Source organism: Melospiza melodia, chromosome 1, assembly GCF_035770615.1.
Source record: "Melospiza melodia melodia isolate bMelMel2 chromosome 1, bMelMel2.pri, whole genome shotgun sequence".
Taxonomy (NCBI): Eukaryota; Metazoa; Chordata; class Aves; order Passeriformes; family Passerellidae; genus Melospiza; species Melospiza melodia.
Window position 1 is genome coordinate 85679604 of NC_086194.1, and position 23111 is coordinate 85702714.

At 41.9% G+C, this 23111-nt stretch overlaps 1 protein-coding gene across 1 annotated transcript in view; it reads left to right on the plus strand.

Annotated features, from left to right (window-relative positions):
• Positions 1-13836, plus strand: part of GFOD1 (Gfo/Idh/MocA-like oxidoreductase domain containing 1) — a 72830-nt gene extending 58994 nt beyond the window's left edge. The window contains exon 2 of the mRNA XM_063160563.1: positions 6352-13836. Within this exon, the coding sequence (XP_063016633.1) occupies positions 6352-7271 (920 nt within the window). The 3' untranslated portion in view covers positions 7272-13836. The remainder of the gene's footprint in view (positions 1-6351) is intronic.
• The last annotated feature ends 9275 nt before the right edge of the window (positions 13837-23111 follow it).

Consider the following 23111-nt stretch of genomic DNA (forward strand, 5'->3'; position numbering starts at 1 on the left):
GGATGGCAGCAGCATCTCATAAGAGCAGAGACATATCTACACATTAATAAAATTCCTACTCCCATGTGAAAAGGTTTTCAAATCACCTGAGTGATTGTTTTTTTGAGATGGCCCAGACATCGTTTCTCATTTCCCAGAACAGAGCAGCCTTCTATCCAGTTTTCCACTCTTCCTGCATATCTATTATTTTGTGAGGGATTCAAAAGCTTTTAGCCACTGTGCAGTATGTGTGATTCACACATCTCCACATGTAATGCATCACAAAATAGTACCAGCCCCATAGAACAGCCTGTCCCTGTATTGCATTGCTCTAGGCTAATGGTACTGTTGGGCAGCTTAATTCTTGCACATATCAAACTTTAACTCAGATACTTTTTTTTAATTGTCCCTTCTTCCTGTCCAGTCTTTGGGTAGAGAAGGGTGCTAATTTTCTCTGAAATCTATTTCTTTCTCCTCCATTATTTATTTCTTTTGCAGAAAAGATGCTAGCAGGGCACACAAAAAATTGGACTCAAGGTGATCCTTTCAGGATGAGCCTCCAGACAGTGGGGATGTTACCATTAGGGCTGGCTGTGCAGCTCCTGGAGTGGCAGGAGCACCTCTGGGTTTTTGCACCAGACCCTTGCAGTGCCTTTCTTTCCACCTTGGGAGTGTTTTTACTTCCAGCTCCCTCTCCTTTCCCTTTCTTCATTTACTCAGCCACCTTCCTGCTTTTTTCTGCTGGATTTCTGCTGATGCTTGCTCATCTGGAGTGACTCCAGTGGCTGCCTTGGATTCCCTAGGGAGCACCAGGAGGGAAGAAGGACTATGGACTTCACCTGGGTCCTCCTGATGCTCATTGTGCCAGTCCTTTTCCACTGCTCCAACATGCAGATGAGCTTTGTATCAATGAGCACAATATCCCTCCTGTCCTTACAGCAGTTCTGTGTCAACAGAGCCAAAGGAAGACACTTTTGAAACAGAAGAAATAATGTCACTTTCTTTTAGGTCTGTGTGTCTCCTTTGTAATCAATGGTTTAGTATGGTTGCAGCTCAGATCTCTTAAACAGTCTTCTGGGTTTTCCAGGGAGTGATGAACTTGAAAAGAAAAGAGAACTTAATTACCAGCCTCTGATTTTCTTCAGACTGTTTAAATATTGGAATGAGTTGATAAGATAACTGAGAAAGTTTTTTACAGGTCCTGGCAAAATTAAGCCTCCAAATGTTGTATTTTTTGCAAATGGTTCAAATAACTGTGAGGATTTCCGAGGTCATTGTTAGGTAAAATACACAGCAGCTCTCTCTACTGATACACAGTTTGTGTCAAAGATCAGTTTAGCTGTAGGGAACCACAGGCTGGCTCCAGGTGCCTTACTTAGTTTCTAAGATGGTTTCTGTGCACAGCTCCAGAGTTGACAATGTGTGTACATATGTGCAGAAGAACAAACTGCTGGCCATAAATTATTTAAATGAGAAATAGTGTATTTTGATTTAGGCCATTTGTTTTGACCATGGTTTTCGATAGACTCCCAGGGAAAGGTCTTCCTCTGATTGTGCATAGGATCCAAAGGCAGCAAGAGCAGTTGCAATGGTGAAAATCTGAGAAGAAAAACTTGCATGTATTTATTTATTGTATGCTTATTAATGACAATGTGGATTATTACCATTTGGAATATAGTTTTGTATTAGTTTCTTTTAAAAAAAAAAAAGTGTTTGAAAAACTGTAATAAGTTTAAGTCATCCATTTGAAATAACCTGGTAAGTGTGCTCTTTTCACCACTCCAGTATTTTCTGAAACCCTCAGACTGTCCTTTGAATGTTGACAGTTTCTCTTTGCTTTTAGAAAGATTTTATTTTTTTTTTTTTTCTGGTGACAAACTTAGCTCAGTTCACCAAAACCTTATTTTTTATTTCTCTCTCTCTCACTCCTCCATCCTGACAAAGAGGAATAGGTAGCAATTGCTAACTAATGAATCTTTCTGGTGCCAGTGAAGGATTTGATTATATGCCCAGACTCCAAATAGAGCCCTTTTTATTTTCTTGTGAATAGGAAGAAGAGAAAATACTGTATTGGGGCCTCATGTTTTAAGCAGAACATATAGAGGACTAGTCATACTTCAGCTCAGAGACAGACACTTGTTTTTTAAATTAGTTGGAGTTTTTTAATGTGAAAATATTTGTCTCCTTGTTTGAAACAATCAGAGCAGATGGGGAGAAAAAGCTGATGTTGAAGGTTTCAGAATTGATGATTCCTGTGCTGGTTACAGCCGTTCTACCTTCCCTGTGCTTTGAGTTCTGCTCGTTTTCAGCTGTGCAGCACAGGGATGATACAGGACAAAGAAACTTGGGCTGCTGGTAGCCAAGGAGCTTGAAAGGAGCTTTGTCTGTAGAATGAAGAGATGCAAATTCCAGGAACTGCAGAGTCAGTAGTTAAATTCTTACTGTAGCTCCTCACTCTTTCCCTGCACTTACATGGAAAAAAATGTAAATACCCTGGACTGTATCTACTTGCCTCTCACTTCTGGGCTTATCTCCAGTTCACAAGGACTTCCTTTTTTAAAAATGAAGACTGAGGATTGCAAATAAATCACGTGGCTTCCTGAGAGAATTAAATACTGTTAGGTGGGTGACAAGCCATTAGAGCATGGTTATGATTTGACTTTCCAACATAAAGCTCTCCAGAGATCTTCACTTGAATGGTAGCACAGACAATTTTTTTTCTAATTGCTCAGCTGCTTCTATAGAGTTGGTTAGACATCTGCTTCTTCAGAGAAGAAGAGTGTTCTTCAATAATCTTCTTTTAAAAAGGCAGACTGGTACCTAAGTTGTTAAGGTTTGACTTGGGGGATGCACTTTACGAGCCTTGCTAGGAGATGTGTTCCCCACCTTCAGCTTAGGACTTGGGCTGGCCAGGAGTGAGTCTTCCCCAATGCTGGCACCGCTCTCTAGAGCAGAGCCAAGCTGGGAGGCTGGAGTGAAGCCTGTGTGGAGCCCTCAAAAGATGGACATGTATTTAAAATGTTTGTCATTTTGCCTGAGAAGTCAAGAAACCAATGCTCATTAGTTGCCTGGTTGTGAATTGTAGCACTGTATACCAGATTTCTTGATGCAGGTGGAAGGGGTGTGTATTATTTCATAGGATGAGTTTTATCCAACTGTGTTGCTTATCAGCATGGACAGATATATTTCACTTTCTTGCTGAAACAAGCTGGCTGCATTTCCCTGCTTTTATGTAATTAATGAAGTTTTTGCTGTCTGATGTGGTGCGATTTTCAAAGACATGTGGAACACTAAAACACGCTGGTAGAATGACAAACAGTAACAATTCATCCTTTGCTAGAGTCTTGTCCAAAAGTGGAGAGGATTAGACCACAGCCCCAGACTAGAGAAGAAGGGTGTCAGTTCCCAGAGAAGCCCCCTGCAGCACCTGCAGTCAGAGCACGCCATTCCATGAGATTTCGTGTTGGGAAGGGAGATTTTCCTTGCACTCTGCTCTCTGTTCTGCCTGATGCTGCTATAGAGAATGGCTCAAAGGGAAGGTGCCTTTTCTTCCTTCTCCTTTTGAGAAGGGAGCGGAGGGAAGAGAGCAGAAAAATGGTGTTTTGATCTGCCTTTTTCTCATTCTGGTGGCATAACCACACCAGAGTATTTCTCTAAATTAAATTAAGCAAACCTTTTATGTTCTGTCCCTACTTCCAGAAAGCTAATGTGGCTGCTTGCAGATTTGCAGCCATGGAGGAGACAAAGATCTGTAGTGCACACAGACTCAAGTGCTGAGCAGTGTTATGCTGAAAGAACTGCACAAGCTTTAATAGCATATAAAAGCTTTCTGGGCAGCAAGCAAAAAGCTGTTTAAATCCCTGACAGGGATGAGAGAATAGAATGTATTATCAGCATATGCACAGAGACAGAAAGTCTCTCAGAACATTTGCATTTTGGATTTACTGAAATTACAAGGTTTCAACCTTTCCAAAAAGGTTGAAATGGTGGAAGGAGTAATTTTAAGGCTTCAGTTTCTCCCTGTTGCCATATAAATATTTAGGGCTTTTCCCTTTCCTCTGCACACATGCCTGAGTTACACTGATCCCACTGGCAATTTTTCTCTAATGTATGGAATGTAAAAATCCATAGGCTTCTCTTTCATATTAATAATCATAATTTCATACTCAGATGTTAACGATCCCAAGTATTCCTTGCCCCACATGGCAAAGGACTAACCCCCACCATGCATGGCATGGAACACTCAGCAAAAAGATTGTCCCCAGGCTGCAATTCCTCATGAACACTGATCCTTTTCCTAGCAAGCACATGTGTGGAGCTGTATATCTTGAGACACAATGCCTGGACAGAGCTCAGATAAAATGTGGCAGGCGTCTGTGAGGCAGAATGATGCAAGCTGAACTGGAGCAGAATGTGATGCTTTTGTAGATCAGTGGTGAGTAGGTCAGATAATGAGTAATATATATTGGTTCTTTGGGGGAAAATTGCTGTATCAGGAACGTTTGACTTTAGGGATGTTTTATCTTAAGATTTCCCTTATTTTGCTAACTAATTTGCCAGACTGAAATCTCTCTGCAAAGAGTCCGTGTAACTCAAGGATTATTACATTAGTGATTTGTATCAAGTGGCATAGCTGGAGGTACCAGTTAGAGGATATAGGGCAGGTGGATAATGCAGCAAAAAATTATTCGGGGGCAGGAAAAGAGGTGCTATTAGTTGACGTTATTGAAAATGTCAACGCGGTCACCAATAGCCATCTGTAAAGATGAGAGAGAAAAGTAAAAAGAGAAGACACCATGGGCACTGAATAGAAGATTCTTGGCTAATTTAAGAGGAAAAATGAGTTTTTCTCTACTTATCTGATTAAGGAGAAGGTAGGTAGGAGCAAGTTGAAGAAAGATCTTTCCCTTCTTGTCTGTTAACTGGATGTGACTGCCACTTCAGCAATGACAGCCCTCCCTCCCTCCAGTTTCAGCTACTCAAATAGCAGCAGACAAAGACTGGGAGTAGGCAGTGTGGATAAGCTGGTTTTTGAATGTTTGGACTGTGACCCCCTTCTTCTTCCAGTCAGGCTGTTAAATATTCATGTAAGTGGGCTCAGATAGATCCCTGCCATCTGTCTGTACTTATATGACTTCATCCAAACAGCTCCAAAACATGTAAAATTTTGTACTCTGAACAGCTCTTAAAAGAAAAAGAGATTTTTTTCTTTTAAAACTACCTGAAGGGAACAGGAATGAAAATACAATGTGATTTAGCAAATAAATTTATTCATCTGGACTCCATCAGCAAGGACCCAAATTCAGCTCTTTTAAGTGCCAGGCCCAGCCGTAGCCCAAGGCTCTCCAGGTAAAGGTCATATTTAGTGTCATAGTTTATATCCAGAGTGTTCCACAGCTTACCTAATATTGATCATTAAGCATAAAAAAGTCTCTGTATGCAACTAAGAAGGAAACTGGAGATTCTGTCACTATATGTGTGTGTGAGTACAGAATGGAAGTGTTTGAGGAGGAGAAATCAGTAATAAGCCCATTATTTAGCCTTCACTGCATCCAGTTGCACACCTTGATGACCAGATAAAAGGGGACTGTCATGCAAGCTTCAGTAAGCAGTGTGCCATATGGGCAATTCCACGAGGGAACAGATTGTCACAGCTACATTTGACCTGTTTTAGAGCAATCCTGACTCTCCCTTGGCACCATGGATGCACTGCTGACATTTCAGCAGAACTGCTTCAAAAAACACTTGAGTGCCATTGTCAGAATAGTGGGGCATTTTAGGAGTGAGAAGCAATTTCTTCATTTTAAATTAAGCAGCAAGCCCAGTACTTCTCTCCTCAGAGCCTCTTAAAACAGTCTGAGCAGGAAAGAGGGAGAGACAAGAGTACTGAGAAGACAAAGCCAGGCTTTTCAGTGTACCTGTGTTAAGTTACTGAGTACATGCACTTGTGTCATTCATACCCTTCAGGGATTTGAGTCTGAACCTCAGATTCAGCTCACAGAACCCCCTGCATGGGCAGGTTGTCACAGAAGAGATGTCTGTGAGATGGCTGAGGTGGGTGATTGGTTTCATACCTGCTCCCAGAAGGGAGCTTACTTTTTTCTGTTCAGGCTCTCACCTTTGAGCTCTTTTTAGACAGGAATGCTTTTTGAAAATGAAAAGGATCACATTTTCACTGTGGTGCTTAAAAAATTCTTACATGTATTTTGGAAGCATGCCAGAGTGAGTCTTTGTGCCTCGAAAACATTTCAATATGGAGTTACTCTTTTAGGGTCTTTCTCCTTGGCTTAGTCTTTAAGAATAACCTTGAGGCTTTCAGCTTACTCCATTGATAAAAGTTTATTGATGATTTTCTTTTTCTCACCGTTTCAGGCATTGGGAAGAACGTCATCTGTGACCGAACGGCGACTCCCCTGGATGCCTTTAGGATGATGACTGCGGCTCATTACTACCCCAAGCTCATGAGCATCATGGGGAACGTTCTGCGCTTCCTGCCTGCTTTCGTGAAGATGAAGCAGCTGATCCAGGAGGGCTACGTGGGGGAGCTGCTGGTGTGCGAGGTGCAGGTGCACAGCGGGAGCCTGCTGGGCAAGAAGTACAACTGGAGCTGCGATGACCTGATGGGAGGCGGGGGCTTGCACTCGGTGGGCACCTACATCATCGACCTGCTGACCTTCCTCACCAGCCAGAAGGCCGTGAAGGTGCACGGGTTGCTCAAGACCTTTGTGAAGCAGACGGACCACATCAAGGGCATCCGGCAGATCACCAGCGATGACTTCTGCACCTTTCAGATGGTCCTGGAAGGGGGCGTGTGCTGCACCGTGACGCTCAACTTCAACATCCCAGGGGAGTTCAAACAGGACATCATCGTGGTGGGCTCGGCGGGACGGCTCACTGTGATAGGCACTGACCTCTACGGGCAGAGCAACGGCTCTCCTCAGCGGGAGCTCCTGCTGAAGGACTCCACGCCGGTCAGCAACTCCTTGCTTCCGGAGAAGGCCTTCAGTGACATCCCATCCCCCTACCTGCGGGGCACCATTAAGATGGTCCAGGCTGTCCGGCAGGCCTTTGAGGACCAGGACGACAGGAGGACCTGGGACGGGAGGCCCCTTACGATGGCTGCCACTTTTGACGACTGTCTGTACGCGCTGTGTGTGGTGGACACCATTAAAAAGTCAAACCAGCTGGGGGAGTGGCAGAACATTTCAATCATGACTGAGGAGCCAGAGCTGAGCCCGGCATACTTGATCAGCGAAGCCATGCGGAAGAGCAGGATGTCTCTGTACTGCTAGCTCCTCTGAGCTCCTAGGAATGAATAGGAACCAGACAGCTCTTGAAGGAGATGGTAATTCAGCCCCTGTGAAGGGATTGGGTGTCTTAGCTGAGGATTACAGGAGAAGGAAATGCAGTGTCTGGATCAATTAAATCTGTTGGCAGCTAAATGCCAAACTGATGTGTTCCTTCGAAATGCCCAGAACAGACAGGAGACATAAGAGCTGATAAACTTAACTGTTTTAATAACAGTATTAGCTGGCTGATTGCAAAGATATATCATGGACTCATCCCCTGCTTGCAGGTGCTTTAGATTATCCAATTGTGTTTACTGTGAAAGGTTGGGAAGATCCTTTTAGATTTTCCTGACCTACCAGAGGGCTGTGAAGGTACTGTCATGTCGTTAAATTTTCTGTAGTGTCTGACATGAATGTTTCCTACCATGACAGCTGACACCACCATGTTGTATTACTACACCTCCAACCAACACACAGAATAACAGGACTTGATGTGAAAGTGTTGCAGGATTCAGAAAATCTTGGCAGTTCACTTTTCATACAGCCTGTTAGGAGCTTCTCCGTGTTGGTTTAGTAGTTGTTTTTTGCTTTGTTTGGTTTTGATTTTTTTTTTTTTTTAAAAGCACAATTAAATAGGAAAATGTGTGGCTTTTAAAACAAAACAGTCCTCAACCACAATGCATATGCCTGGGTATTTGGGGAGGGAGGCTCTTCTGTGAGCTCCTGGTAAGTGTCAGTGTTATGGGTTTTCCGAATAAAATGGGTGATGGAAAACCTTCATGGATGGCAGGTGGCACGACCCAGTAATGATAATGGAGTTTATTATACAGCTGAACTCAGGCTAGTCTTACAAAGATTTGCACAAAATTTCCTGTGTTTGGGACTGACTTTTGAGTGAATTCATTGTGCATTTTGGTTTTAGGTGGGAAACAGTAGGAATATAACCCAAAACCATACAATGTTTGATTGCATACACAAGCGGTGTTCTTTTAAAACACTGTGAACTCACACTTGAGAGATGCACACCAACAAGTAATTTCACATCCCTCAATCCAGAAGTGCTCACCTCCAAGTGGTGAGTGTGAGTGAAAAACAAAAGGGATGAGGAAATTTCCCATCTATTTACAAGGAAAAAAAAATTACATAGGACCCCCAGCCTTCTCACCTCCTTAAAGTGGCCAGCTGCTGGTACTGTATTAATCATTCCCTGTCACCAGTGCAGGGGTGGACAAACTTTTTTGCTATGTTTGTCCTGTTCTTCTTTTTAATATTTTAGATTGCAGTCTTGAAATAATTCTTTTGAGAATATTTTCTTGAAAGAATATTGTGAAAGGCACATGATTTATCCCAGTAAATAGGGATACTGTTTTTCTGAGTAAAGCTGCTCCAGTGCTGATGTGTTTACAGTGCTAGGTCTTGAGATAGTAAAAAAGTAGAACACAAGCATATAGCACTAAATCATATTAAACTTGAGAAAAACCTTTTCAGGGTTTTTTGTTAATTTTGACTAGGGGAAGTAAGAGAACACTGGGGTGAGCAGTAAATAGAAAGAGAAAATATGTTTTTGAACAGGAGGGCATCAATAGTGTTGTTCATCTTATCTGGCTTTAGTCAGCTCAGAGTTGGTTGTCTTGTTCTGATCAGCAAGAACACTGCAGTCAATACAGAGAGAGCTCTCCAAAGGCTGACTCAGTTCACCCTAGGATTAATATAGAAAGAGATGCCCACTGGAAATGCCTGTCTTCCTTCTTTGCGGAGAATTCTGGCTTCTAAATTTTGGTGTGGCTGAAGTTAGGAAACTTGACTTCCAGCCCAAAATTGATTCATATGTGCTTAATATTTCAAGAGCATATATATGACCTTTTGTTAAATAGTCCCCAAAGTGTGGTAGTGTGACTGATGAAGGAATAATGTAATACTGCAAAACCACACCCAAGGGGAGAATTGTTTCTATCCATGCTGTTCTGCCAGTTCTAGCAACTCTCTCTGGGGCTGTTTCAGCTAAAACCTCGGGCAAGGCTTCATCATTCCTTCTTGGAAGCAGCCCTTGACAAGTTTGGTTGTTTTTTTTTTATTTTTAATGGGTTTCTCTGAGAATTCCAGAGGTAGTATCTGTGCCAATACGAATCTCCCAGTGCAACTGTCATGGTATATACCATGCTACCCACTTCCTGCCCTGAAAAGTAAATAACACAGAAGAGAGGATTTGATCAAGAAATCAGCTGTCTCCTGAAAAATAGAATTACCCCCAAGGGGATCAAGAGAGTTTTCATACAGTGAAGCAAAACCCATTTACTGAAAAGAGTGGCTAGTTCAAGTCATGAATGCAAGCCTGGTGGATAATTAACCATGTCTAGTTAAACATCATCCAAAAGTGGAACCAAACATGGACCACAATGTTTGTGAATCTTGCTTCTCAGTTTGGCGATTGTGTTGGAGTTGCTGTTCATGTCTTTGTCCTTCTTTATGCTTCACAAATGTTGGCCGTGTTTCCTCTCTGTGTTTTCTTCTTTTCTCTGTCTTTCTGGGTTTTGTGATGCCAGTTAGAATCCTTTCCCCTGCCCCTGCAGTGATCAGGCGAGACACAGCAGTAAGGATAGTACTACTGAGCTCAAACTTTCTGCCCCAGACACAAAGGTTTAGGTGGCAGGCATCATCCATCCTCTGTGCAGACGTACAGCAGAAAGAAAATGCAATGCTTTGGTTACACAGACATCTGATGCTGCTGTCTGTACTGGCTTGCAAATGGGTTGAATCTTGTACAGCTCCTTGTGCTGGCCCAGAGGGAGCAGGGACAGGGTGGAACCTCCTCTTGTAATGGTAGCAGAGATGCTACATTTATGCTACCTAACTGGGATGGCAGCAGGAGCTGCATGCATTCAGGATTGTATGGCAGTTTTTCCATTCTCTGGGAGGTGAAGGTGCTGCAGTGTCAAGTGTAAACATACTAAACTTCCACCTGGCTTGGAGGAGGAAAGAATTAGTGTATTTATTGAATGTGTATTGTTATTCTGACAAATAGTTCGTTTATAGTCTGGGATTTTTTCTTGGCAGCATCCAGCCCTCTGTTCCTTTGGTGCAGTTGAAAGTACATTGAATTTGCCCTAAGTAGCCTCTGGAGTTCAAGTTGGGTTTAGGAATTTGGGCAGCAGATAGCAGAGATGTATTTGATTGAACTCAGAAGCGGTACCATCCCAGGAAACATGTATTTGGAATTGCACTTTTAATGCTGTGCCACAAGGTTTGAGATGAATGCTGCTAAATTGGTGCAGGCCTAGGAGCCAAACTGCAGCTACTGCTGGAATTTACAGTAGCCCGCAAATTAACTTGTTCATACACTAGATAAGAAATTTCATTCCTCTTTCCCAGGACTGCTATTGGAGAAGCTCTTTCCTTTGCCATCAGCCTGTGCACATGGGATACTGATCCTTATGGTCTGTTGCCAAAGACAGAAAGAGCCAAAGGGTGAGCTTTGATGCTCTGCAGGGCTCTGTTCCAGTGCTGGGACAGTCAGCTGGGAGAGGGTGTCTTATTTCCCATTGGAATTGCATTGGGATTCACACCAGGGGTAGGCCAATGCTGCACTGTGACAGCAGGGCACAGCTTCACTCCTTAAATGTGCCCGGAGGGAGGGTGGTGATTGCAGCAGGGAGCAGCAGGAAGGTGTCTGCAGGCTGGTACCTCTGTGCCTGCCCTGCAGGGAGGCTGTGGAGGGTGAGGGCTGCACTTCCCGAGGGTGACAGCAGCAGCCTTGCTCCACCTCTGTGTGTGGGAGCTCAGGAAGGGACCCTACCCTTGGGGAAGCAGAACCTATCCCACACTCCTGCTGGATAGGCACATCCTCAGTGCTGATCTCAGTGGAGTCCTACGTGGAAGTGTAAGAACTCTGCAGGAGCTTGGGCTTTCCTACATCCAGTACCGTGCATGTGGTAAATCCGTAGTACGTAAGCTGTGTAGTGAGCAAATACCCAGTAGGCACGAGGGGATCTTACCCATGCAGCCAACATGGCAGGGAATTGGGCCATGCCTTGATGAGTTTTGGCTCAGGAAGGGCTGCTCTGGAGCTCATCCTTTGCTTTGGCTGAAGCAAATCAGCCAAATTTGATTGCAATCCCTGTCCAGCCAGCATCGGGCAATCAGAGGCAATATCCTCTTTGTACTAAGTGTTCCCTTCTTTTCCATAACTTTCCAAAAAGTGACTGAACAAGTAAACAGCTGTCCTGGAAGTTCAGCCATTCAAAAAATTGAGGCTTTTCTACTGCGTGTGGTCACAGCACAATGACAATTCAATTTCTTGTTTAGTTTTGTGTCCATGTGGAATAGACCCAGACAGTTTAAAATGACTCACTGTTATACCAAGAAAAGGCATATTTTATTTACTGGGTAAAGGTAACATTAATCTTGATGTTGTTTTTGCAGAGAATCAGAAAGGAGTGATGACAGAAGTTCTTGTTGCTGGGAATTTTTGTATTTGACTTTTATTTATGTCTTTCAGCATAAAATATCACTCATTATCAAGTCTGTTCACTGCTAAGTTCTGTATTTACAAGCCAGAGTTGTGGCTTTGTGCAGATACTCCACACTGGTTTGGTGTTCCAGTGGCCCAGTGATGTACCCTTAGTATGTATGAAACTCAACACTGGACTTTCGACCTCTGCAGTGATCTCTGGGTATGTGGAATTAATGTGAAATGGCAGGATTAATCAGGACAGCAGTTTCTTTTTGTTGTTGTTGAAGTTGCTACTTGTGGGGAGCAAAGTTTGTAAATTTTAGAGATGAAGTGTGACTGAATAATATTTGGCAGTCTTATCTGCTTTAAAATTTCCTCTTTTTTGAGCTGCTGGGTGAAGTCTGTCCAATAAAAATAATTTCCCCTTAACTGCCCACTTCCATTTGCTCATGAAAAGAAGAAATTTTAAAGTAAATGGGACTACACATAATGCTGCATTCATGAACTGATGTCAAAACCTCATGACTTAATGAGTGTATGAAGCCACAGTCCAAACAAGTAATATCTTTTCTGACGCTGCCAGATCAAGGCCTTGGGGTTGAGGAAAGAAGGGTATCAGCACAGGTCAGACTGAAATAGCTTTTATTCAGCATTTTGAATAAAATGAATAAACAGAATGGCTATGGTCAATCCAAAACTGAACACATGTTTGTATAAGAGTATTTATATACATTTTTTTAATTTTGGGATTAAGTTCTATTTTTAAAGAATGCTGTTTTGAAATGAAAGCTTTCTAAAATCTTTTATTATGTTTTGGCATGTGTGAAATAAATTGTTTGGGGCTGGGGGCTGGGGGGTTGTTTTTGGGTTTTTTTTGTTGTTGTTGTTTTTGTTTTTGTTTGTTTTTGTTTTGTTGGTTTTTTTTTTTTTTTTTTTTTTTTTTTTTTTTATCCATACTTTTAAAATCTCATCCATTTGGTTTAAGGATGTTCAGTGAATTCAGCTGCCCTTGGGCAGGTTCAGCTCTGAACCTGGGCCTTCACAGAATCTTACAGTGACCCCATTTTTAACATCTGAATTTGGCCTTCTGAGTTTCCTTTGTGTCTTCTTGTGGCAGTGGGAAAACTGATTCATTCCATGGAGTTGGCAACAGATCATCAAGACACTTTTTGCAGCAATGCCAGCCATTGTCTTTAAAAGCACTTAACTCTATTGACTTGTTTACCTTGGTTATTTATGACCTTCCAGCCATGTGCTGTCCATTATTTGTTTTCCTTTTTTTATATCAGCCTTTGGACTCACTTCCCTGCCCTCTCTGTTTCTCATTCCGTTGCAAACCTGGAGCAAGCCTCGCTGGTTACCCCTGAGCTCCTGCTCAGTCTGTGTTACACGTGGCATACAGGGTGGCTAACTACAACTTGAAGTGACTTTTAATACATTACAGGATAGGTGAGCACCACGACTGCTCCAGTACGGGGCATTCCGAGTGCCCAGCCAGGGCAGGAATTCAAGCTCCCTGCTGTGCTGAGCTTCACGAGCAACACTCACTGTTTCTCTCCCACTGGTTTGCTTTTGTTTGATTTTGAAAATGAGAAAACGTTCAGTTTGTTGCTGTGTCAATATTAAGTATATATTTATTGTTTTTCAGACATACATACATATATATAAATGCTATATATATATAATGTCAACGCATGGACATATGTACAGTAGATATTTTAAAGAGCTATTTATCAAGAAAATTAAGTGTTATAAGTAAACAGAGTTTATATTTTATATATTATGTAGATAGCAAAAAAAAAAAAAAGTGGTTAAATTATACTAGGAGTTTTGGGGGTGGGGTTGGAGAAATGGGCAAGGACTGGTTCTAGCATTTTAAACAGCCAAACTACTTTGTACGGAAGCTGCCTGCTGTGCCTCTCGGCTGCAACATCTGTTTGTTTCTTCTTTTAGAAGATGATGTGCATTGTTACTTTTACATTGCTTGGGGAATGTAGTTAGTTTATTCTCAGCCAACTGGTATGTGCTGCTTAAAACATGGTTTCCTGCTGTTCTGCATACTTGCATTGATGGAATAAAAGGATCTTAACTGGCAAATAAAGATGTAAAAGGTTGTCATCCCAGCTGTCTGTGGTCTTTCCCCACACTTGCATTTTGGGGGGCATGTGTGTGTGTAATAACCATCCCCTCCGCCTGGCTTCTGGCCTGCCTGTTAAGTTCAGCAAACAGAGTAAAATACATGGGCTTTGTGCTTGGAGGTGAGGATTTTGATGGAGGAAGAATGAAGTTTAACACTCATTTAACACTCATTGAAGATGTTATGTGTGGCAAAGACTGCACTAATGCCTCTTGGGGGGATATGTCTTGAGGGGACTGCTGCTTTTGTTGCCAAAGGATGCAAGTAAGTCCAGTGTCACTGCAAAATTGGGACATCCCCCCTGCTGCCTGGAGACCCTTTTTTCTGAATTTTCTCTTTCTTCTGGATCCTTTCACTTGTCTTCCTACCTGACCACTGGTATTGTGGAATGTTTTTGCCTTCCCAGTCCCCAGCTCCCTCCAATGACTTCCCCATGCTTACCTCCATCCTTGCTCCCATCTGCCGGGAGGTGTCTGCTTGTCTGGTGCTCCTTTTCCCCCCCTGTATGTGGGAGTATCTGAAGTCTCATAAGGATCTTCTTATCCCAGCCCCTCTGTTGCTGAGTAAAACCTCACTTGGGTATGAAGGAGAAGAAATTCTGAGATCTGAGGGAAGATTTAGTTGCCTGTGTGACTGATGTGTAAGAAGGATAGAGGATTTCCTGGATTGCCTTTTAGAGCAGAGCACACAGAAAGATGCTGGATTCTACTTGTATCAGTGCACATTCCATTCCCAAGCACTATGAGAGTGTGTAAATCCGAGGCACAAATCTGTGAAGGGATGGGAAATCATCATCACTTACAATGCACACTACCCTCAGATCACCTAATCTTGTAAGCTGTATATTTTTCATATATATAAAAACTTACAGAGTTGGTATATTTTATATAAAATTTACAGTGTGATTTCATCACAGATATGTAACATGTTAGCAACTTCTATTACTACTACTGCAATTATCATACTGTAAAGATATATGCACATAAAATACTCTTTATCAGTTTTAATACACATAATTTTCTTAGTCTGAAGAGAAGAAAAGCACAAGACAAGGAAGTATCAGTGCCCAGGTCTTCAGGAATTACAGTTTAATGTTTGCCTTGTCCTCATGAGTAAATGCAGTAAAACCTTGCTCAGGTTTCCAGATCACCATCCCCAACCAATCAATTAGGCACTGAAATAGAATAAGGCCAAATTTCACAGTACATCCTTTCCCATCAACTTCAGAGTAAAACAAGGCCTACTTGTCTTTAAAAGGCTAAAATGTAGAAATCTCTTGGAAATAGCACCTGGGGGAGCAATTACTGTGAAACAGTGTTGGAGGTACAGTGGGGTTATTAGTACAGCGTTCCAGTGCACAATACATAACTGTACAGGTAAGTGAAAATGCAAGAGCGAGTATAAACATTCCACACTAATGAGGCTGCACAAGTGCTAAGATAAACATTTCCAAACCTGTGTCAGCACACTGAGACACTTAAATGCAGATTTATGAACCCAAGTGAAACTTCCGCTTTTAAAACAAACTGCAAAACCGTAGGTGAGGGGGAAGACCTCTTGCCATTTTCCCTAGTTCTTGAAGAACCAAGGCTTCCACAGTTTACCCTGGCTTGTCCTGCTGTTTTCTGGAGCCCCTATTGATTACCAGCTATGCAGTAAAAACAATGGGTGGCTTGTAGCCATAAATATTAATCAGAAGAATGTTAAATGCATTGCATTGTTCTCTTTGGCAATGAAGAGTTTGCTGGGGCAGGGGTTATTAAAACATGCTGCTGTGCCAAATAGTAGACACACTTAATGCTTTTGCTATTTATTCCTCTCGGGCAGTGGAAAGCTGTGGAGGTCTTTTGTGAGGCCAGTGGAAAGCTTGTGTTTCAGAGCTGACACAGGTGATCCCCAGCACAACAGGGCTTTACCCCAGGGTGTCCAACAGGGTGACACAGCACAGCTCTTCCTAGGACAGCCTTTCCTGGGTTGGAGGTTGGGAGAGGGTGCCTGTCCGCTCAGTCTGCTTGGGTCTATGTGCCTGTGCTGGTGACAGCTGCAGTTGCCATGTTCAACATGGAAGGAGGAAATTTCCACCAGGCATCCCCAGCAGGCTGCCCTTGGAGTCACCAGACTTGTCACCTGTCCCACAGCACTGGCCTAGTCCAAGCTAAAACTCATGTCCTGCACATAAATGCCTTTTCTAGTGCATTTTCCCCTTGGGAGTGCTCCAACTACTGCATTTAGCACCACAAATCTTGGTGTGCACCACATCTTTGCTTTAAAATTAATCATTGCAGCTCCACAAACAGTTCCTGAGGGATGAGGCAGGGCTGCTGCCAAGCCCAGGGCACCACTCCTGCTTGTTCCTGCCTTCCCTGGGTACAGACACTGGGGAGAATGTGTGTGGCCACCTGGTTAACAGTCATGGATTTAGCTGAAAACTAACATTGTGAGGTTTTTATTAGGTTAGTTTTCAGGCAGAACAATTCCCTGGTCTGAGTAATTGTCAACAGAAATTTATGCCAAATCATTCTAACAGCAGAATGTAAATAGAAACCAGTTTTGCTGACTGCCAGAAATGTGCTTTTTTCATCAGATCAAAGAGCTGGTAGAGTAACTACAGAATAATAAACATGTCCAAAAGAAAAGCTAATAGAGGAGAACAATTTTAAGTTCTGCATGTCCCTACAAAAGGATTTACATGTAAGCAAGTGTTTCTGCAGTGGCCCCTCCTCCAGACATGGAGGTGGTGTGTGTGCAGATTCTAGAGAAATGTTTCACATCCTTCTCCAGTCTGTTTCAATAACTCTGCCTTTCACAGTTAATCACATCTTGCAGACTAAAGGATTTTGCAGATTATCAGATCCCATCCAGGCAATGACAGCAGCCTCTGAATGCAACCAGTATTGTCACTTGTGCAATAAGTTTTACATGGTGTTGCAGCCAAACCTGGAAAAGCTGGGACCCACTTTTCAGACTTTGAGAAAGCAGAGATAGTTGGAAATGAAAATGGTGCGTGACAGGCTTCTTTACTTTCCCAATGCTATCCCTAAATTGCTAGATTTTATATTTTAACACTCCTTTTCAGTGGTGCTAGCTATGCAGCTTATGGAAGTACCTGTGATGAAAAATGCCTTCCATTGCTAGTTGTGACAAGCTCTCCAGCTCAAGAAGGAAGGTAATCAAAATGTCAGATAAGGTAATCAGGATCAGGGTAAAAAGTAGATTCAGAAGGAACCAGAACTTTCCTGGGCTCTGATGATTGACTCTATTCTGTTAATTATTAGGAACATCCCAAGAATGATTTCTGGCTTAGATCAACTTATATTTGTCTAGATCCTTTCCATGGCACTTTTAGGAAGTTAGCACACAGCAGACATGATTCCCACTAAGCAAACTGCTTAAACCACCCTCTTTTTTGGTGATGTTGAAATTAATAATGAGCATTCTGTGCCAGTAGGCCTTAGTGGCAGAGGGTGGGCCTCAGGGCTTCCTCTGCTGCTGTGGGTGCAGCTGAATGTTTAGGACTGATTGCCACAATGGAAGGATGTTGGGATTACAAAACTTGTGTGTTAAGAAATTCCTGTCTCTGCACTGTGTTGCAGTGTGAGGAAATGCAGGTATAAACTGTGCTCTTTCAGTAGAACATTTTTTGTTAAAATGGATTATTTTTTCCATTCACATTTCTATGCCTTTTGCCTGCAGTTCCATGGACAGCATAAACAGCTTTCTGGGACATGTCCTGCCCTTTTGGCTTACAGACCCTGATACCTGGAATCCTGTGTAGGTCTACTGTGGGACCAGGGCCTCTGTGAAGAAGAAAAGATTAAGTCACTTGCTGAATTGACAAAGCTCCCAGCTATCCACCCATGTCTGGCAAACTTTGTACTGCTTCATACATATGAAGTGTCTTATTAACAAATTCCCTCAAAATGAGCTGTTGTGATTATTCCCATTTTGCAGTTGGCAAAGTGAAGGCAGAAGTGAAATTGGTGAGATCACTCTCTAATGAATTTCTTTCTTTTTTTTTTTTTTACTTGTAGCTTCCACCCTGTTTTTAAGGCAGATTTTGGTAGGATTATCCTCCTTTTATGGATGAAGTGGTCAGAACTATTTAGTTTTATAAAATTACTTTTATATTCTTTTTCTTTGCTGTGATGCTGGTGAGACACTGGCACAGGTTGCCCAGAAAAGTTGTGGATGCCCCATCCCTGTCACTATGCAAGGCTAGGTTGGATGGGATAAGGAGCAACATGTTCTAGTGTAAGGTCTCCCTGCCCATGGCAGAGAGTTGTAATTAGATGATTTTTAAGGTCCCTTCCAACCCAAACCATTCTATGATTCTATGAGTTTAACACTAGTACTGGAAGATTTGAAATTACAGTTAATATTTCTGTTTATAACAGGATCTCATTGGCTTCACAAAGAAGGTAGATACCATTACCCTCATCTTGTCTTTTGAAAATTAGAGATGAATGGCAACCCATGTTGCTCAAGGCCATGCAGAACAAGTCTGTGACAGCCAGATTCACATCCTGCTGCTTTAATTTCTAGTTCCCTTTAAATAGTTCTCAACCCTAATATAATTCTAATTCATTATAATTAATATAATAAGTCATATATAATTAATGCCTAATATGCTGTTGCAGTTTGTGAATACCAAATAAGCTGGGGTTGGCTGCACAGTCTGTGTTCAAATTACTCTATTTAGAACAGGGCTAGCAGCACCAAAGCCTACACCAGCAGCTTCACAGCTAAGTGAATACATGTTGTGCAGTTCCATCTATGGAGAGGAAGGTGAGACTGCACTCTCCATGAATTGATTTTATAACCAAGCTGATAAAATCAGCACCAGATCCATCTGCTGACCAGAAAATCACTCGAATAACTGATCAGGTAGCACAAAGCTGCACTTTTTATTGTGTGTTTTGAGAAAGGATGTTAGAGGGGTGTATCTGCCTGCACCCTACAGCTCACAATGCTCAGCTTCACAAGAATTTCTGGCCTCAAAATGCTTCAGGGAACATTGCTTTCAGTTCCCAACAGAAAGTCCTCAATGATAATGTCTGCAAATCATTGCTTGTAGAGGCAGATGACAATCATCCTGGTGTAATTCAGGAATTGGTGGGGTAAATTGTCCTGTGATTTTTACAACTTTGCATTAAAACAGGACACTGACAGTACCTCCAGTACCTCTAAAAAGCACAGGAATGCAGACCCAGAAGGCTGACAGAAAATCACTGTCAGTAGAGACAGGGAGACTTCTTTGTCCTGTCACAAAACAAACAGCTGTTCACAATTCCAGCTGTACAGCTTGTCTTCATATATTAAAACAAGCCTGCAAACCATGACTGATAAAATTTTGAGTAATTAATTAGTTGCTGCTCAATCCTTTATGGATTCTCTAGCAAAGCCCTCTGAGCTTCACTGAGATCAAAAGCCAGCTTGTGCACAGGGCTGCCCTCCCCCTGGGCAGGCAGGGCTCCTGAAAGAAAACGATTAAGTGACAAATTATTCTTTGGAGGTACAAGTGCTGTGTCTGCTGGGTTGCTTTGGTTGGATCCAGTCCTTTCACCCTTCCATCAGCGGTCCCAGTGAAACTGCTGGGTTGGGCTCCTGCCTTTGAGCCTAGGCAGCAGGGTGGAACTAGGAATTTGTTTCCATGGCCAAACACGCCAGCAGCTAGGGTGCTGTTCTCAGCACAGGTTGTGGCTGAGGAGGATAGAAATGGGGTGCAAAGCTTAACCACAAAATAGTTTGGGTTGGAAAGGACCTTTAAAGCTCATCTATTCTCCCACAAAGAGCAGGGACACCTTCAACTAGATCAGCTAATTCAGCCCCCCATCCAACCTGACAATCAGTGTTTTCAGGGATGGGGCATCCACTGTAATCAGGGATACTTGGCTGAGTGAGGAAAAGAGTCTAATTACCACATGCAGCTTGTTACCTTGAACTGGCTTCTGGGCACATTTGTGGCTTTGGTACAAAGAGAAAAAATGCAAAGACTGAAACCCAGTCCTAATTTCTACCTAGTTTTGCATTTTGTTGCAGATATCTGCATATTTTTGCCTTGTCTCTAATCATATATGGGGATCATAATAACTATACCTCATCCAAACACCACAACTCTTGATTAGGCTGCTCAAGATGTTTTATTTGATTTTCCCACTGTCCTTAAACTGACCAACCTTTGTCTCATTTTCACCTACCTCATTGTCTGTTCTCAATTAAAGAGTAACAAACCTGAGATAATGTTATTTGGAACTGTTTATTAGTTACTATGTAGTGCCCCAAATGTGCCATGCTCAGTGACAGCACAAAGCATGTGTTTGGTGCTATTTAAAAACTTGCAAGCCTTTTTCAGACAAAAATGTCAATCTTAACACAGCTACTAATCAGGTTGGTAAATGAATAATTAGGGCAGTCACAGCTGAGGTTACACAACAAATCAAAGTTATGACTAGAATCCAGAAGACATCATCCTAAAAAAATTGCTGACATAATCCTAAAAAAACCCTTTACATTTGGAGCAAGCAACAGCAGTTGGTTATTTCCTTCCTAATTGTATTGCAGTTTCTGCATATCTTTGCAGACAAAACCATGTCCCCTCTGAAGAACACTTTCTTTAGCAGGATGAGAAAACTCAGAAGTAGGACACATTTGAACTCAGATTTCCAAGTTCAGCCACTCCTCTTGCTATTTTCAGCCCCATAAGCCTTTTCCTTGCTGTCATGTGGGGATGCCTGCTCATGATTACAGGGACAGTGTTTGGTCTGTTTGGAGTCAGACTTGCCTCTTGCGCCTCCATGCTAAAATGAAAGGCTGAATTCCCCTTTGATGCTAAACAGCTTTATAAATTTTTTACCTTGGAGTGTTATATTTTTTCCATCTGACTTCAACAAGGAATTAAGTTGTGAACATTAATAGAGCCAACATTTGCATTCTTCTCTCAGGTAGAATGTAAACAGTAGGGGGACGCTGTTTTGGCCAGGAAATGGGGCCAAGCTTTTCCACATCTGCTGATCTTCATAATGAAAAGGCTATGTGAATGTATAAGTAAATTGTCCTTTCCATTAACACAGCCCCACTCTCCATCTGGAAATATTCATGCCTCTGAAAAAACATGAGATGATATCTTAGAAAAGCTGATATGACCCAACTTGTAACTTCTTTCCTAAGCATCAATCATTTCCTATTATTACAGGGACAAGGGATGGTGCATTAGCAAGCTGGAATCACTGAATCTGATACACTCTGAAGATACTATTAGACAAGTGTCTTTTTTATTTTTAAAGTACATCTTCCATCAGTTTAGAGCAAATGAAACCCACATGAAAACTTCACTTATTCTCTGCATGTTACATCCTTGTGTCATAATGCCATACAAACATAGACCTCCATGCTGTGTGAAATTGACGTTTCGTTGCTTTGCATTTTCCCCTTTTTTTGAGAAATCGCATAACAAGGTGTGCTTCTGATTCGTAATCCTGATCCATTGATAGGTCAGTCACACAGGACAGACTGAACTGACTTTCTAAGAGCAGTGCATAGTTCACATAAAATTAGTGCAGCTTTAACAGCAAAAGCATTCATGAAGAAACACAGGCACAACAGTTCATATTTTGCAATAAAATATGTTAACAGTGCCTGTTTGGCTTCTTTCTCCTGTGACCCTTTATGCCAGTGAGTAATTCACTTGAGCAATATAAAGATATCAGTACAAAATGCAAGCACAGTGATACTCATAGTCACAGATAAAAGCAAGAGATGCAGTATGCTAGCAGGGTACTAATTCATTCAGCTCTGCTGTCTCAGATAATCCCAAGCCAATTCCAAACCTGCTTCCCTTTTAGCTTTTATGTGTGCTACCTTTTCTGATGTTATTACAGTTTAAAAGAATTAAGTGTTTAGGTTATCATGGTTTGGATAAATGTCTAGTTATGTATTATTGATTAATGATGTATTAATCAATTTTATTATAGGCACAGTGCTCCACTTGGCTGACACTAGCAGCTATAAATGATTAAATTCTGCTTGCATTTTCAGTGGCAAGAAAGAGATTCTGTCAATAGGAATGAAGATACTTTATGTCCCTAGACAAGGGAAAATAAGGTTATTATTCAGTTTATGAAAATATAAAATGTATTAAATCAAATATTTAAGTCATGACTCACTTGTGTGCTTTGCAACACTGAGTTATGGCACATAGAGTCACTTGGCAAGAACAGGTGGAGGTAGAAGGGCAGTTAAAAGATAAAAAGGCTGTTAGAGTAAGAAAGTCCAAGTAAAAGAATAGGTTAGTCATCTTTGGTTTGCTGTTTCACCACATAATCATTGTTATAGTCAACCTACTCTTGCTCAACCTATGCTTTTAATTTCATTTGCATTTTGAAAAATCTCAAATTAAATTCTTTAACTCATTTCCCACGGACCTAAATATTTATGTAATATTTACAACTGATCTCACTATAAACTATTATGTTAGAAACAAGCACCATTAAGAAAATCTCTGTGTATATGAAGCTTTCTATATATGGGGTTTAGAAACTTTACTAGGGGAAGAACATTAATTTGATTGTTTTTCAGGACAGGTGTTGATTTTATGCTGCATTTTTATGCAGCTAAACCTTTCAGAACCTATTTTGTTTAGGCATTTTTAGCAATGGCATACCATTCTGTTAACATTCTGTATCTCCTGTACTATAAATTAGTGCTAAAACAAATTGTGTTAGCTTCAGGCTTCTTCAGAGCACCACTATAGCTATGTAATAAGTCTTGATAAAGGCTTGAAGGAATGAATGATTGAAAATTACACGAGATTTAATTTCGGCAGCTGTTTCCTGAACCGTGTGATACTGGTCAGCTCCCAACACCACCGAACAGCTCTCATGCCGGGACAAGTGCCATCTATCGATAAAAGATGTATTTGAGTTGAGGGAGCCCCAAGTGACCAAAAATGGAACCAGCCTGCCACCTGCTGCTGAGAGGAATTATTCCAAGATTTGCTAGGATTTGTACACACCCAAGAAAAAGCATACTCCTGTGTGAGCTGGATTTGACAAAAGCCATGCCCATTCTGCAAGAGTGTGCTACTTCCATGGCTACTTCCAAAGTGTGGGGCAAGATTAAAATAATGGGATGTCCTGTGCATTTGGAAATAAGCCCCATAACCTCAGCAGCTGCCTTGTCTTCTCTCTCTGGCACTGGGGAGGCCACAGCTCCTGTGCTGCGCCCAGTTCTGGGATCTCAATTCAAGAACGATGCTGAG